At 39.2% G+C, this 16782-nt stretch overlaps 1 protein-coding gene across 1 annotated transcript in view; it reads right to left on the bottom strand.

Annotated features, from left to right (window-relative positions):
- The window catches only part of LOC135702319 (uncharacterized), an 85316-nt gene that overhangs the window by 43475 nt on the left and 25059 nt on the right, over positions 1 to 16782 (bottom strand). Inside the window, exons 6-10 of the mRNA XM_065223347.1 lie at positions 7719 to 8054; positions 7427 to 7652; positions 7281 to 7352; positions 4502 to 4887; positions 4200 to 4438 (exon numbers count right to left, since the gene is read on the bottom strand). Of these exons, the coding sequence (XP_065079419.1) occupies positions 4200 to 4438; positions 4502 to 4887; positions 7281 to 7352; positions 7427 to 7652; positions 7719 to 8054 (1259 nt within the window). The remainder of the gene's footprint in view (positions 1 to 4199; positions 4439 to 4501; positions 4888 to 7280; positions 7353 to 7426; positions 7653 to 7718; positions 8055 to 16782) is intronic.

Here is a 16782-nt window from a genome sequence, read left to right as displayed (position 1 = left end):
TTCCAAGAGCATTTGACTGGAAAACTAATATTGTTCTACGGTGTAGCCACGAAAATATTCCTGGTCACCGGATACCGGAGATATTCCGAGTTTCCAGAGGGCTTGTCTAACTTGCTAAATTTTGGTGAAATTTTATATATGATGCTGGTTAAATATATATATTTTGAGTAAATACAACGAAAGAAGAACTATTTCTAAAGCGAATCATATGCCAAGAACTTAAATCGGCTTATAATCAACCGAGATATGGCCATTTCCCTGGAATCGGTTCTGGTGAAGGGTTCTGAATGCGGACAGATCATTTAATCACTCAGAACATGCCGTGCGACAGCTCTTTCTTCATCTTTCCCATCTTTCCCATCCCCGGGGGAACTTGGAGCAGGGGACAATTGCGTTTTTACACCAAAACATACCGTGCGACAGCTCATTCTTCATGGTTTTTTTTTTAAGAATAGGCTTTCCATAAACTTCAAATGAATCATTGACCACATTGGCTGCTCTTGGAATAACGGGATACCCCCGAGGGATCCTGTAGCAGCGGTCAATTGCGTTTTTACACCAATGCATGCCGTGCGACAGCTCTTTCTGCAAGCTTTTTCATGAATATTCTTTCTGTAGACTTAAAGTGATGCATTGGCGGCTCTCGGGACCTCCGGTATAGCCCCGGGGGAACCTGTAATAGGGGGTAATTGCTATTTTACTCAAAAACATGCCGTGCGACAGCTCTTTCTTCATGGATTTTCATGAATATGCTTTCTATAGAATTGAAGTGGATCATTGACCACATTGACCTTTCCAGAGTCACTGGAATGCCCTGGGGGGAACTTGTAGTAGGATGCAATCACATTTTTACACAAAACAATGCCATTGGGGAGCTCATTCTGGAACCAGCAGATGCCCCAGGATAACATGTAAAAAGAAAATTGTATCTTCACTTCACAATGCCGTTCGACAGCTCGAACCATCTGAAGTCTTGAAATGGACCATTGACTATTAGCAGTGGATAGGGAGATTATTCTTTAAACTCTGGTTGTAGACCAATAAAAGTCTCTCTCTTGTATTAATGTCAGGTGTAGCAACAACAACTCTTTAATGAACAAAATGACTGTCGACGTCAGCTATGGAGATGTTCGCCAGCACTTTTGTGCTCGCTAGTGATCATCAGTTAGTGCCATTTCCTGCATTTCAAATAAACAATAGTGACAGTACGAATAAAACATTCTTATTTGAAATGTTGCGCTTTTAATCTGGGTTCCAAAGCTATTTGCTATTTGCAAAGCTTTGTATTATTAATGAATTATTATTTATAATTTAAGAATGCAATTTAAAATTGTAGGAAAATGTTATAATGGAACCGTCTTATATGATGTTAGACCACCATTTGCTTAAATAACAGCTTGGATTTGTCTGGGAATTGATTTATAAAGTTTTTGGATGGCTTCTAGTGGAATGTTGTACCATTCTTGGATCAAAAGATGTTCAAGCGTTTTCAACGACGATGGAGGAGGAAAAAATCGAATACGAGCTTAAAACGAGCTCAATTATATTTAAATCCGGCGACTGTGCTGGCCATGGCAGGTGTGTAAAGTCCTCGTCGTGTTCCGCACTACAGTTTCCCCCCCAGAGCATTCCAGTCAATGTGGTCATCCTAGGAAAAGTCAATGTGGTCAATGATCCACTTAAATTCTATAGAAAGCATATTCATGAAAATCCATGAAGAAAGAGCTGTCACACGGCACGTTTTTGAGTTAAAACGAAATTGTCCCCTGCTACAGGTTCTATCGGGGCATCCCAGTGGTTCCGAGAGCGGCCAATGTGGCCATGAAAATCCATGAAGAAAGAGCTGTCGCACGGCATGTTTTTGAGTCAAAACGCAATTTCCCCCTACCACAGGATCTCTCGGGGGTATCCCGTGATTCCAAGAGCGGCCAATGTGGTCAATGATTCATTTGAAGTTTATGGAAAGCCTATTCTTGAAAAACCATGAAGAATGAGCTGTCACACGGCATGTTTTGGTGCAAAAATGCAATTGTCCCCTGCTCCAGGTTCCCCCGGGGGCATACTGGATGTTCCGAGAGTGGCCAATGTGGTCAATGATGCTTATCGAAAGTCTATTGACGAGAAACCATGAAGAAAGAGCTGTCGCACGGCATGTTTTGAGTGATTAAATGATCTGCCCGCATTCAGAACCCTTCACCAGAACCGATTCCAGGGAAATGGCCATATCTCGGTTGATTATAAGCCGATTTAAGTTCTTGGCATATGATTCGCTTTAGAAATACTTCTTTTTTCGTTGTATTTACTAAAAATATATATATTTAACCAGCATCATATATAAAATTTCACCAAAAATTGAGCAAGTTAGACAAAACCTCCGAAAACCCGGAATATCTCCGGTATCCGGTGACCAGGATTATTTTCGTGGCTACACCGTAGAACAATATTAGTTTTCCAGTCAAATGCTCTTGGAATATTTAAAATCGGATAATATTTGACGAAGTTACAACACTCCAAAGTTGACCAAAAATTTGCCTATCCTAGTTATTTTGAGTAACCCCTATCTTAATATAAAATAAATATATTTGATCGCGCACGGTAGGACCCGATTTTCTACGTTGTGTGATAATTAATTTAAAGAGACAGATTTATTGGCCATCCTGCTGCAATGGAGGCATTAAACTATATAGATTTATTGTTTGTTGTTACATACAAGATCAGCACATTGCAGTAGATAAATAAGAACAGTGACAATTAAAGATGGATAAGTGGTGACATCTATGGACTGGTTTAATAACTATGTTTTGCTTAGGGTAAAGGCGGTAATCGTCGCTTGCACGAACAATATTATATTTCACTATCATTGATGATCGTTGCTGTTGTCCTGTCTACACCTTTCTCAATCATCCCGTTCTTTGGGATAACCCTCCAGTAAAAAATAACCATACAATTACCATAAAATAAAATACAGTTGCAATGAAATCTTTTGTCAACAATCTATCTAATTGTACGTATATTGCACAAGAGATTTTAACATATTGTTATTATAATAGATGTACAATACGTCCCATATTGTAAGGATTTTTAATAATAGAACAACATTACAATTAACGGTAAATGGTTCAAGTTTGTTCGGGAAAAAGTGATTTTTCGTATGATTAAGATACATAACAACCCCCGTGTTCTATTGTAGATTTCCCCATTCCCCATAGATTCTCTTGTGGAAATAATAAATTCTATGGTTATTTTATTGTTGTAGACAGTACGATTTTTTGTGAATACAATAAATTCTATTGTATGGTTACAATACATTTCATTGCACCTCTATGGTTATTTTTTACGGATTGTTCTTTAAAAATTGATATTTGTGCTAACGTCCACTTGTGCACTTACTAGCTACAACAACAAGCAGGTGCTGGAATAAATGTACCGTCTTCTGTCTACAATACATCCCTATCCACAATCAATAAAAGCAATAGTTCGTATGCCTCCGCCATGGCAGGATGGCCATATTATCGGTCGTGGTTTATTTTCTTCATTTATCACACAACGAAGGAAAAGTTCTGCCGTGTGTGATCAATCTACCTTAAACATTTGGATGGTTCTTTACCAACGGGTACGCCACTTAAAAATGTTGAGAACCACTGCATGCACGGTAAGAAAAAAGTACCCAAAATTGAGTTCCTTTCACTCATCACGTGGCTTCCGTGGGGCTAGGTAAAATTAAGTTAAATAAGAAAACTCAATTTTGAGTAATCCTGAAGTTGACAAAAAACTAATAAAACGGAGCAGACTGGAACCGAACCATGGACGTTGAGATTACAGGGCCCGTGTGTTGACCACTCGTTTATCAACGCTTGTGAAAATGAAATGGTTAAAGTCGCATAAGAGCAACCTCAATTAAAATAAACTTATATTTGAGTTTATTTATTTTTACTCAATAGTTGAGTAAATTTTAACCAACGCCGCTTTTCTGATTTACTCAACGGCGGACCTCAAATGATAGAACCCAACGTTGAGTTTTTTTTAACTTAATTTTGAGTATTTTTTTCTTGCCGTGTGCACTGTTGACCGGATGGGTGAGCTCTTGAGAGGAGCGCCCAGTGCTTAAGGTACGCGTGTTGCCTAGCTAACGGGCTCAGAATGAAAGATTATAAGCGTGGCACATGGCTTCTCACCGAATAAACTTTATTTTCCACTCAGAAATCAGGACACCGCTCATCCAATTGATTCGTTATTCTAACCTGTCCCCGGTCGATATATTTTCTGATGAGATAGTTAACTTTTTCGTTGATTTGTTGATCATCGGTAAACTGCCGAGTTCTCGACAGCAGCCAATAGCTCTCCCGTGAGGTGTCTTCCGGCATCAGTTCGCACGACCACACTATCGAGTAGTTTTCGTAATCCGTATCAACTACCCAGTAGTTGGAACGATCGTTGGCTGAAATGTTACATAATTCTCAATAATCCTCGACGGAATAGAACTGACACTTCTTCAACTTACGAGCACCGAAGAACGACACATTCAGCTTCGCCTGTAGGATTTCATTCTCCGGGAACGACAACTTGGCGCTGCCGATTGCAACCACTGTGGTATCGTTATGCAGATTGTAAGCCGAATTCGTGACGGACACCGTTGATTCGTCTATCAAGCCATACTGGGCCTGAACGCAGTCGTAGTTGGTTTGAAAATCCTGCTCGTAGCGCTGCATTTCGAACCACCTGCCCAGGTATCGATCCAAACAGAAGCCCTCTACGACTTCTACATTCGTCCGGCAGGGCCTATCGTAGTAGATATCTGCAGAGACGGTCACCATCAAAATGGTGGCTAGACTGATGATTCGGAGCACTTTCAAACGATCCATCCTGGAGAGAAGACACATAAACTGACTGATGGTGGAGATGTAATGCAAAGGTAATTGAAAGATGATATTCTTTTTATAGAAGCAGCATCGAACCGTGGAAGATAAATTTTGAATCATTTTTAATGATAAGGCGGTGCACCACATGATGTGATTTGGTGGGGCAGATTGCGTGACAGTTCGTTGTGGACGCTATTGATGATATGCATATTTTCGGCATCTTGAACGTTCGGCAACAGAATGCTTTCAGAGTTGGCTAATCATTTAGGGTAGATGTACCAAATATGGCTATAGTTTGTCATCCGGAAATATGGTTATGTTTGGTTAAATCATTTGCGTGAATTCATAAGACTACATATATTAGACCAATTACTGAAATTTAAAGTCTCATTATTGAGATAAACTTATCAAATGTGAAGGATTGATGGATGAAACTGACTTATAATAAAGATAATTAGGCTTATTCAGGACACCCATTATAGCCATATGGTTCCTTTGTTCACCTCATGTGTATTCCTATTATGCTTAAACTGAGGTTGTTCATTGAAAATAGTTATACTGAATAGTAAACGAAGCTGATTTATTGCCAACACTTCGAATTCGTTTGTTTGTATGATAATTTGTATACATTTCATAAAAATTGGTGACTCATAGTCAAAATGCATTCCCTAATAAAAAATTTCCATAAACGAACGATAACCCAAATGATTGAATTATTACATAAATTGTTTGGATGATACCCCGAACACGTCGTTAAGCAAATGAACAATAACATTTTTATTAGGGTTTGAATATTGTTCTAAAGAATACCGAAAGTAGCAGTTTTAATCAATTAAATGTACACATCTTAAAATACAATATTGTTGTACTATAAACAAACAGTAATGACCCGATTTTGCCAACCACTAAAAGGAACTAGAGGTTGACAAAACAGCACATCTGTCTGAGCGGAATAGACCCGTCCAGCTCACTAAAGGGAAGTCGATTCTTCTGAGCAGCTCTTTAGCTCACATTAAAATTATAGAAATTCTGACACAAATTCTAAATCGTAAAAGAAATAAGTGGTTTTGAATACCCTTCACCAAAATTATATATAAATTATAAAAGTAGTCTAAATTAATAAATCCGAAGCTCTACTTCCAAAATGCGCGCAAAATGTGCCAACACCATTAGGGCCTAAGTAACATTGACAGATTCAGTTCGTTGACTTTCTCTTTGTAGCCCCACGGCCATGTAAAGACATTCCCAGGTATTGTCAGCACACATATCGATAAAAGAAGCTTTTATCTAGCATCTAATACGACAAACGCAACAAGAAACGGTTATGTCCTCAAGTTGTTAACGAAAAAGAATGTCGACGAAGAGAATCGATCAATGTCACTTAGGACCTAATGCATTGTTCAGCTTAATATGTCTCTCTTTCCCATACAGCCGCTTGGATGTTTGCTTTTACCGTTGATGCTATCGATCAGTAGGCACATGTTACGCGGGCAACTTGATTTACACGGTGGCTGTGCAATGTGTAAGCGGAGTAATGAGTCCTTTTTTGAAAATAAGTGACGGATTGAATGGTTTAGATGTGATATGTGATATCAGTGAGCTGATGAGCTGCGGTTCCTAAAAATGAACTGTGGGTCATCAGCTCACTTTAGTGAATCAGGTCTTTAGAACAGCTCGGGAGCGGATCACTCATCTCTATAAAGAACTGGTGCATACAAACACCTAAGCATGCCGATCGACAGCTCAAACATGAAACAAAATTAAATGTCTGCTAATAATAAATGGCTCCACAGAATTTCAAATCACTATAGTTCAAATTGAAGACATCACTGCCTATGTGATACGATGATTTGAATGGTTAGCAAACACAGGTACATAATTGCAATTTATTTGGAACGAAATGAGAAATGACTAACAACGATTTCGACTTAACTCTTATTCTTCTTCCTCGCTTTTCAAGCTTATTGCGTATGGCATATTAGCTTTTTGCGTGCTCTCAACTTAGTGTTCTAGATGCACTTCCACAGTTATTAATTGAGAGTTTTCGATGCCTGTACCATTTTTGCATTAGTATAATTGTGTGGCAAGTACAATCATACTCTATGCCCAGGGAAGTCGAGAAAATTTCCAACCCGAAAAATTCCTAGACCGAACCGGGAATCGAACCCAGCCACCTCCAGCATGGTTTTGCTTCGACTTAACTCCCAGTGTGTAAAATGCATGGTATTAATCATGTAACAAACCCGTATGCATGAGAATGAAAAGAGTGTTCTCAAAACGCTTGCTTTAAATGTGTTGTTAATCCTCTGATTTTATTTTCATTGCGAACAAATTAAGTTAACTATATAATTAACTCAATAAATAATTTTGTATATTGACATTTACCGATATCAACAACACTAAAAAAACGACGTTCATTACACGCGACGTCGGCTCATAACCTGATTTCCGCAGGTTGGATGGGTTTCCACTTCCGGTTCGATCGAGCAGCAACTGCGAATATACAAATCGTTAAGTCAACACTTATGTTCCTTTGCTAGCATAAACTGTACCATCCTAATACTCACAATTCATCATCCTGAATTGTCCTTCGTAGTTGCTCTTCGTCCAGGTACTTCTCGATCGATTCCTGAACTCGTCGCGTAACGTCCTCATTAAGCTTTGGCTCACGTGACAGAATCCATGCATTCTCGGCTCGCAAAGTGCTTCCGATCTGGAAGCAACCCCAGACGACGGCAAAGTTGTCATAGTCGGTATCCAGCACCCAGTAGTTTGCCGTGATTTCCGCCGGGGCTGCAATTTCAAACCCATACATACTCATCTAGTTGTTTCAAGAGTATGATCTTCAACCGTACTTACCACTGTCAAAGGTAACGTTAAGCTTCGCTTGCAGTGGGTTCTCGTCCGGGAAGGCAACAACAGCGCGTCCAATATCGGAGACCCGCTCCTGACTGGGTGGAACCATCATACTGTTGAACACACGAACGCTGCCGTCCTCGTTCACCGAATACTGTGCCGTTACACATTCTCCGCCAAGCTGGAACTGCTGTTCGTAGCGGCGATATTCGTACCAAAGCCCCAAATATCGCGGAACGTCAAAGTTCTGATGGACGGGATGCACTGGACATGTTCCGGGTGAGACAATTTGTGCTGTCGTCAGTTGTCCCATGCACAGGACTACAGCGATGGACGATACTATGGTGATGAGTTTCATTATTTGCGCCTGTTCGGTTCGAATCTAACTAATTTATGAATTTATCTTCCTAGCCAAACGATGTTTTATATGGTTTCGTTCAAACCCAGTCGGAAACCGATAGCTAATCAGTCATAATCCACGTGCTAATACGCATTCTTTTTATTGTCATGATACATCAAATTGCGGCGGGATTAACGGTCTTTTAGACAATTTAGACGATATTTTTCGTGAGGACTTATAACTGCATAGTCGCGCATTTTACAAGCTGTTGTTTAGGAAAAAGAAAAACTGCAGAAGGAATAGGCTTTTCGACAACGCAAACTACACATTGAATTTGTTTTTTTTTCTTGATTTATTTTCCGTCGATCTTGTTTTCCGTACCAATGCTAATGACGCCAGTGAGGCAGGTCCCACACGACTCATGGACCGGGGACCAACGGCTTTACTGCCCTTCCGAGGAATGCGTGCCTCAGAAAATCCCGGCGGGGCCAAGTGGGATTGAACCCAGGCCTTTTGGGTTGAGAGGCAATCACGCTTACCATTACATCACCGGCACCGTTACATTGAAGTTGTTGTGTTTGGTTCTTATCTACATGAGAAAAATAATACCATTCCATGACCACGACTGATGCGAATGGTAGGCACACGGGAATTTTAAATGTTTATATTTCTACAAAGTTAAAGTAAATACATATCGATAAGATATGAACTGTTAAGGTCATACGCGGGAAGGGATTGTCCCAAATGCAATAGCGAATTGCATTCAATCAAGTTAAAAATGTCTCAATCCGTAGAATGAGAATAGAGGAATTCAGTATCGATCACCTGTTGGTTACAGTCGGACGATTTTCATTTGCATGAGATTTATTCGTCTTATTATATTATATTAATTCTACCTTTTTTGTTCCATGCCCCTCTTTTCGAAAAATAATCGCCACCTTACCCTCTCCAACAAAACGTTAGATAGAAAAATTAGATTACAATACATATTTGCAAATCAATCAATCTACAAAGCCAACTCGTTCTCCAACACCTTAGGTGTTTAATGAAGTCTGGACTTCATGATGGCCCAAAACTTCTCAATCGGGCGAAGTTCCGACGAGTTCGGTAGGTTGACGTCTTTTGGTACAAAACTAACATTGTTGTCTCTGTACCAGTCTAACTCCGGTCGCGCGTACTGGCAGGATGCCAAATCCGGCCAAAACAGCGTCTCGCCTCCGTGAGACTCCTACCCCGGCAACTCCTTTGTGTCCGCCTTGATGTAAGTCTCGTCGGTACAGCTTCCTGGTGCGGGTTTTGGCCACCGTGTTTTATTTATCAAGAGCTCAGCCTTCAAGGAGCTCGTCGAAAAGTCTCTTGGTGAAGGGGCGAACGTAAGAGCTTTATCCCATGAGACAGTGGTCGAGTGCAGAGATCTGGACAAGACCACTACAGAAGAGGAGATAAGAAATGCGTTAAGCGTGCACTGCGATTTGGGAGATGTCCTGATTTCAATCAGGATAAGAGAGGCGTGCGGCGGCATGCAAACGGCGGTGATACGGCTTTCGTCAGTAGCAGCGAATAAGCTGTTGGAGACGGATAAGGTAAAGGTTGGGTGGTCAGTGTGCTCGCTGAAAGCCACTCCTCGGGCTACGAAGCAACAGGAGCGATGCTTCAAGTGCATGGGTTTCGGTCACCAGACGAGGAACGATCATATGACGGGAGGATTCTAATGCCTAGCATACAAAAAGGCGATGGCCGGCCAACAGTAATGGAGGTAACCCCAATAAACCTTAATCATTGCGACACTGCACAGCAACTGTTGTGACAGTCTACAACAGAAACAAAGATCGACGTTGCAATCATTGCGTGGATACCATACTGATACCATATTTTGCGCCAGTTGCTAATACTTGCACACTCGGTAAACTCTCGATTTTAGCAATATATATTTAAAACCATGGGACCATGGGAAGTACTGTTTGCAATAGTAACATTTAATAATATGATTTTGAAACATATTAGAATGTGACTGAGTGAACAGAGTTAGAAACCACGCAAAAGTACGTCCACTATGCACTGCACTGCGCTGTGTTAGTAGAGTAAGGTGGGGCAAGACCCTTAAACCACAGACAAACAGACGTAACTCTTCATTGTGTATCTTCGTTCATGCATTTAACGGTTGATTTGAATATTATCAGTTCCGCGAACTACTCGCAGCAGCGCTGGCATCGGATCACTTTGACGTTTCTATATATTCTATAGAAATTTTATGCAATATTGTTTACGAATTAGCGAGCAAGCTTGTTTTCCGCGAGAAGCCAGATAGATGTCGTTACTGAGGTTATATGTTTTGAGATACTATGTTTTCAAGAACAAGTTTTTCAAAGAGTTACGTCTGTTTGTCTGTGCTTAAACATTCACCTAGAAGATGAAAAGAAATGCTTTTTATTACGGTTATTTGAAACTAATGAAAGGCAAATATCTAATGCATCACAAAGATTTTGTTTCTTGTTATGGCGAGAAAGTATGTCAACTGACTATATCTACTAACATATCATACCTTATGATCCATTAAAGACTGACATTTTCTATCCACAGATTAGCGCATTTGTTGGTTATGTTCCGGTGAAAACATGCTCATTTAGAGATGCAAAATCATTCGTCAAAAACTTCGAGTTCGGTTTCGCTTATCGTGCAGAAAATAATCCCGAAAAGGGCGATATGCGGTACTATCGTTGCTCACGCATTAAATACAGATCACGGCCGCAGTGCGAGAGGAAAGTGTTGATATTCACTCCATACAGAGATGCGGAATCTACGGTTTGTGCCAAAGGGGAACACAGCTGCATAAACGCTCCACCGGAAAACCTGGCACGCCCGCAGCTTTCGGTAGAGCAAGTAGATATCATCCAAAAGCTACTCAAGTCTGGCGTACCGAAAAAGGATGTAAAAAATCACGCCAAGATGCTAGGAGCAAATGTTTCTAAACACCAGTTGGACTACGCCGTAAGGAATGTGTCAAAGCAACTTTACGGATCTGGCAGTTTATCTCTAGGTAAGGGCATTATGTTACCCATTTTTTTATTTCAAAGCATTAGAAAAGATACCAAATAAGGAACGTTTGAATGTGTTCCAGTTTTTCATCTATCTGTACTCTCTAAACCTTTAACTTCAAATAGAGTTACAAAGTAGGTAGCCTTTGAACATACCGAAAATAGAAAGATATTATAGGCAATAGCTTTCCCGATTCACGCGAACAAGTAAGTAGGGGTAAGTGGGACAGTTTGGCCACCCTAAGAAAATCATCACAAAGTACAAAAACACTCAAAAATTCGAGTGAGTTTCAATGAAATTTATATTTCCAAGCCTAATATGCATACATCATGTACATTTTGGGTTGTGTTGATGAGTTGGTATGGGATCACCATCCCCTACCACCTCATCTTCAGAAATAGTGTAATTTAGCATCGAATGGATCTGTGCTGTTTCTTGATTAAATTATTCAATTGTAGGAAATAATTTTCTTTCTTCTGGTGTCGATAAGCTAACTTTTCCCACGCTACCAGTAATACATTGTTTTTTTAGCCATATGGCTAGTTCATCCCTTAAATTGAAGTTGAACGAGTAATTTGGTATGACTGCAATCATTTTACGCTGAGTTTTGGGTAAAACTGTTCCCCTAGGTTGGTAGCCACATGCTGGTACAGTTCCGGTGAGACATTAGATTCTGCTTAGCGTAAGTTTACCTTTTCAAGGTGATTCGTCATCCACGATTGGGCGCTAGCACCAGTGGACTAAAAATGCTTCGCTCAGATGGCATAGTTCCGTTGACGAATAGAGCATTACCACTATGGTGTTCATGGTAAGCTAAGGTCAGTTATCTGACTGGTGGAGCACGGAGCTATATGGCAGTAATCATTTTGTAGCATCATACATCTGTATCAGTGGTCTGTGGCTCCCCTGGGGTTGAGCGGTACCTTTGCTCAAAGCTAGTAGTAGATGTTTGTAGCGCATACCAAATTTCATTCCATGATTTTATTAAATATTTTTCAATAACTACCATAACTACTACGCTACTTAAATAATGAAAATTTGTTTCTACTATTTTATTCAGGCCCTTGGGCTGCAAACATTTGAAATCAGACATATAGGGAAAATGGCTCTAATGTTGGCCTATGGATCTAATATTGGGCCCATCGCTAAACATCTGCTATTTATCAATTTTATCTAGATGAACGCGTCATTGGAACGGTATTTATGGATATTTTTTGTCACTATTGAAAATTTAGTTGATTGCTGAATTTATGTATGGGCCAAAATTATGTGCATTTAGGCCGACATTACATTAATTTCCCCTATGACTAATTTTGAGAATGGATGAAAATCATGTACGTTTCCAATCTATTTCCGGTGTAGAATACTATCATAGAGGTAACTCTAAGACTAGAAAGTCCCGAAGAAACGTGCTTAACTGTTTGGCTCAGCTCTGATACTATCCTCTTTCCCAAGCTAATCGATGCACCCCTCGAAAGATAGGAAAATCCCAACCCAACCCCTAATTTTATCTCTCAAACTTTCATAGCGAAGCAAAACAAACATAGTGTAATACTAGAATTTTGCCTAGAATGGGGTAAGTTAATCAATTTACTTGGGACGAATAGGCTAGTCAAGTAGTGATCCAATTTAAAATCGTAAGTTTCCACCGGTTGATACTATTGATTGTATTTTTTCCTACAGAAAAATGTTTATTACAAAAAAAAAGTAGCAAATTGAACCATATGGCATATAGTTTTATCCTCAAAGCAATCGTTTGGATGTCAATTCAAGCCTGTATTTTTTTTTTTCAATTATGCCTTGCATTTATTTGAGTCTTTGCAATAACATATTTTTTTAGCAAACCAATCTGAGGTCTGTGGAGCAGTTCAATTATTATAAATAAGCAATGCTTACATTTCCCTACATGTTACAAATTATTCTCAAATGTTGCAAACGATTATGTTGGTTCATTGGCCTTTCAAATTTTCGTCGAGAAAACCTCAGATTACCTGGTTGTAAAAACTATGCGTTTATAAGTTTTCTCTAGCTACTACAGGCTTCGTTGTAAAGTGTGTTATACAACTTCCCCGGAAGATGTTTCCAATTATTTCTTATATGTTTCACCGTCTCTTCCCAGAAAACGACTTGTCGATTTATTGGTTTAATAAAAAGCTTTCGTTCTAATTCTCACATAGGCGAGTTGGAACAATGGGCCGCGAGAAAAACAGCCATTCCATACGACGAAAGAGGAGCATTCGTCCTTAATAAAGATATTGACCATGAGAACAACAAATTTCGATTTATTGTATCTTCCAAACGGCTGCTCTCTGTGATTGGTAAGCTACGTATCTTGGCGGCGGATTGCACTTTTAAAACGACCCTAGAGGGCTACCCACTACTGGTCATCTGCATGGTGGACGAGATGCGCCACGCACACCCTGTGGCATTCGCTACTATCTCAAATCAAACCCACCATGATTATGCCTTCGCTTTCCAAGCATTGAAAGACACCTGCGTACGAATGGGTGTATCCATGCATATTGAGTACTTTATCAGTGATGGTGAGATAGCTCTAAAGTCGGCGGCAATATCGGTGTTCGCAACATGCACACCCATCAACTGTTACTTCCACTTGCGGGAAAACTTAAAAAAGAACTTGAGGAAGTCGTCGTTAGAAGAGTTTGAAAAGTCCTGTATCGAAAAGGAGATAAGCCAAATACAGGTTGCTCCTACTCAAGAGCATTATATGAAAGCTGTCGAGCTATTTTTCGAAAAGTACAGCAACAATAAGGAATTGCTAGTATTTTTCCGTAAGTACGTTGATAATTCTTACTTTTCCGGATGGCACGAGGCACATTCTCCAGGTGTACCGTCGACGAACAACGCTGTAGAAGCAATAAACAAGTCGATAAAGTACAACTATCTTCACCGAAAGAAGGAGCCACTCGGTACCTTCAAGGAGAAGATTTGTGATATAATAGAGGCATATGGCGATCCGGCGAGACAGATAAGTGAAGCCCGCATTTTCACGATTCAAGAGGAACGAAAAGCATTCCAATATATTAATAGCGGAGGAACCGTTCGAACTGTACAAGATGGATCAACGACATACGTATTTTTGCCGGGCAGAGGACGCACGGATCTGACCGCACAAGATATTGCTAGATTCTGCAATCCCAAATTCACGTCCATTGAGCAGTTTGCGAAAGAAATCGGAACAGTTTTCCGCGTTCAAATCACGGATGAAAGCCACCTAAAATGGAACTGCACATGCATCGAATTCTTCAAAGCAAACGTGTGCCACCATATATTGGTCGCTGCTGTGAAGCAAAGAGTCTACCACCTTCGGCCGGAGGCGAACACAACAATAGTCAGCTCTAAGAAACCAACGGGTCGTCCAAAATTCGTCTCAAAAGCACTGGTTAGAGATTGAACGAAGCAGGGTATGGTAATTTTTTAGATGTTACGTGAGTTAAGAGGTCTGCTTCAGGACTTGTTTTTTTTTACGTTTGCTGTAAATTGCTGTAAGAAAATCATGTATTGCAGCAGGGTTGCTTCAACTCACTTGCTAGAAACATTGTTTTTCGGAATAATGAAATCATTAGATAATATAATGGTATGTTGTACTTGTCGGTCAAGAAGAGGGTCTAAAGTATGTGTTTCACTCAGAAAACCTGTCAATTTTGGTTTCAGAGCATCATAATCAGCGATCCTATGATTCGTAAGCATTAACTCAGAGTGAGCGCTCACGAATCGTAAAATCGCTGATTGTGACGCACTGAAAGCAATATTGACAGATTGTATGTGTCAAACACATACTTCACGACCTGTTCTGGTAACTTACAAGTAATAATTATCATTATAACATCTAATGATTTCATCATTCTGAAAAACAATTTTTTATAGCAAGTGAGTGGAAGTAACCCTGTAATTACAGAAAACACAAGTGCAGACCTAATATTTAACAAGAAAATCTTAAATATTTGACATTCCTCCTTTTCTGAAAATCGTGTGACTCTTCTTCACTAAATGCGATGATAAAAGCTACGACATGTGACGTGTCTCTTCATTTTCATGAAGAAGAATGACTAGTGAAAGAGATTGGCTCGACGCGCAGAAAAGACAGGAGTATCTTGTGAGAAGAATATTTGTTCTAATGACTAAATTTACATTTCAGGTTTCCAATTTTCACTCCATCTTTTCCTTCGTTACTTAGGTATTGCACTCATACCAGTTATGGTATACGTTCCTATTAAGGTGTATTCTAGACACATACTATTATGTGGAAGTTTTATAGACCACACACCATAACAGCACATTCATTACTGGTGCGTCTATCCCGCTAAACTTCGGCGTGCTAATAAGTTCCATCGAAAATACAATCAAAAGTTGTTAATGTTTTTTTTTTGCTTTCTTCATATTGTTTAAATAAAAGCGCCAGAACTGGCACCCAGGCTGGTGAAACAACCAATACAACACATTTTTTGTTGGTCAGTTAAACACCATTTTTTATTATAAAATTACACCCTTTTTAATAGTCAATTAAATGAGTAAAAAAAAAAAAACCTTCACAATAGTCTCACCACAGATGAATGAAAGTATGTTCTCTTAGATGCATCGTAAAAAGCCATTTACACAATTTTAACTATATATATATATATACTATATATTGTTTATATTTTGTTTGGAAACACAAATTTTATAATGTCAGTCATTTTTTACTTAACTAAAAAATGTACATTTTGAACTCATCAACCGTAAGAACCACCTTAACCATATCACTGAACCTGTTTTCCATAGACACCACACGATTTGAACAGAAACAATTAATTCCATCTACACTTTGGCTTCTGAACTACTGTGCACGTGACTGAAATTCAATAATCTGTTATAATGTTACAATCTGCTAGACTACTTTGCAAAATGAATTTGTATCAAATCAACAGCGCAACATGGATTTAATCACATGATATATGCAGGTATAAATAAATTTTTAATTTTCAAACAGTTCAAACTTTGTCTTAATGTGAACACCGACATTTGTACAAGGGACCGTTAAATAATAACGTAGGCATATTTTTTACCCTCCCTTATAAGACAACGTTAGATTTTTTGATACTACCACACCCTACCCTGGAAGAGATATTTATTTGAATAGCTTCGTCCATAATAATTTCCCTAACGTACGAAATTTATGAAGGTATAAATAAATTATGCATTTTCAAACTATACAAACTTTGTCTTCTTTTGAACACCGATAGTGTATAAACAGTTATATTAAATAGAAAAACCAATCAGTTCCATGTATATTTTTGCAAATCGATCAATTGTAAACATCTTGTATTGGCTTTGTTCTCGTTATTTTATGTCTATGGAAGACATAATTGTAGCAGTGCTGTATTTTTAATTAAACAGTGCTACAACCATCGTTTTTAATTAAGTAAATCTTGTAACAAGCGATTGCATCAGGAAAAATATGAGCAAGCAAGAAGAACAATTCAATCGCTGCTACGAAACCCATGCACTTTTCTGTAGTATTATTGCCCATAAATATACCTTAATCATCCACCTCGAAGATGAATGAGAAAGATTTGGAATTACTGTTATGTGAATTTATTGAAATATAAAAGTCTGATGCGCAGAGGGGCTGACGAAATCGGGTCATTACTGTATTTGCATTGCTGAATTCCACTCATCGCTCTTAATTCT

This window comes from Ochlerotatus camptorhynchus, unplaced genomic scaffold (genome assembly GCF_037179485.1).
Source record: "Ochlerotatus camptorhynchus isolate MF236.1 unplaced genomic scaffold, CSIRO-AGI_Acam_v1.1 ptg000191l, whole genome shotgun sequence".
NCBI lineage: Eukaryota > Metazoa > Arthropoda > Insecta > Diptera > Culicidae > Ochlerotatus > Ochlerotatus camptorhynchus.
The sequence above is the reverse complement of the archived record's forward strand: the minus strand, read 5'-3'. Positions and strand labels throughout refer to the sequence as shown.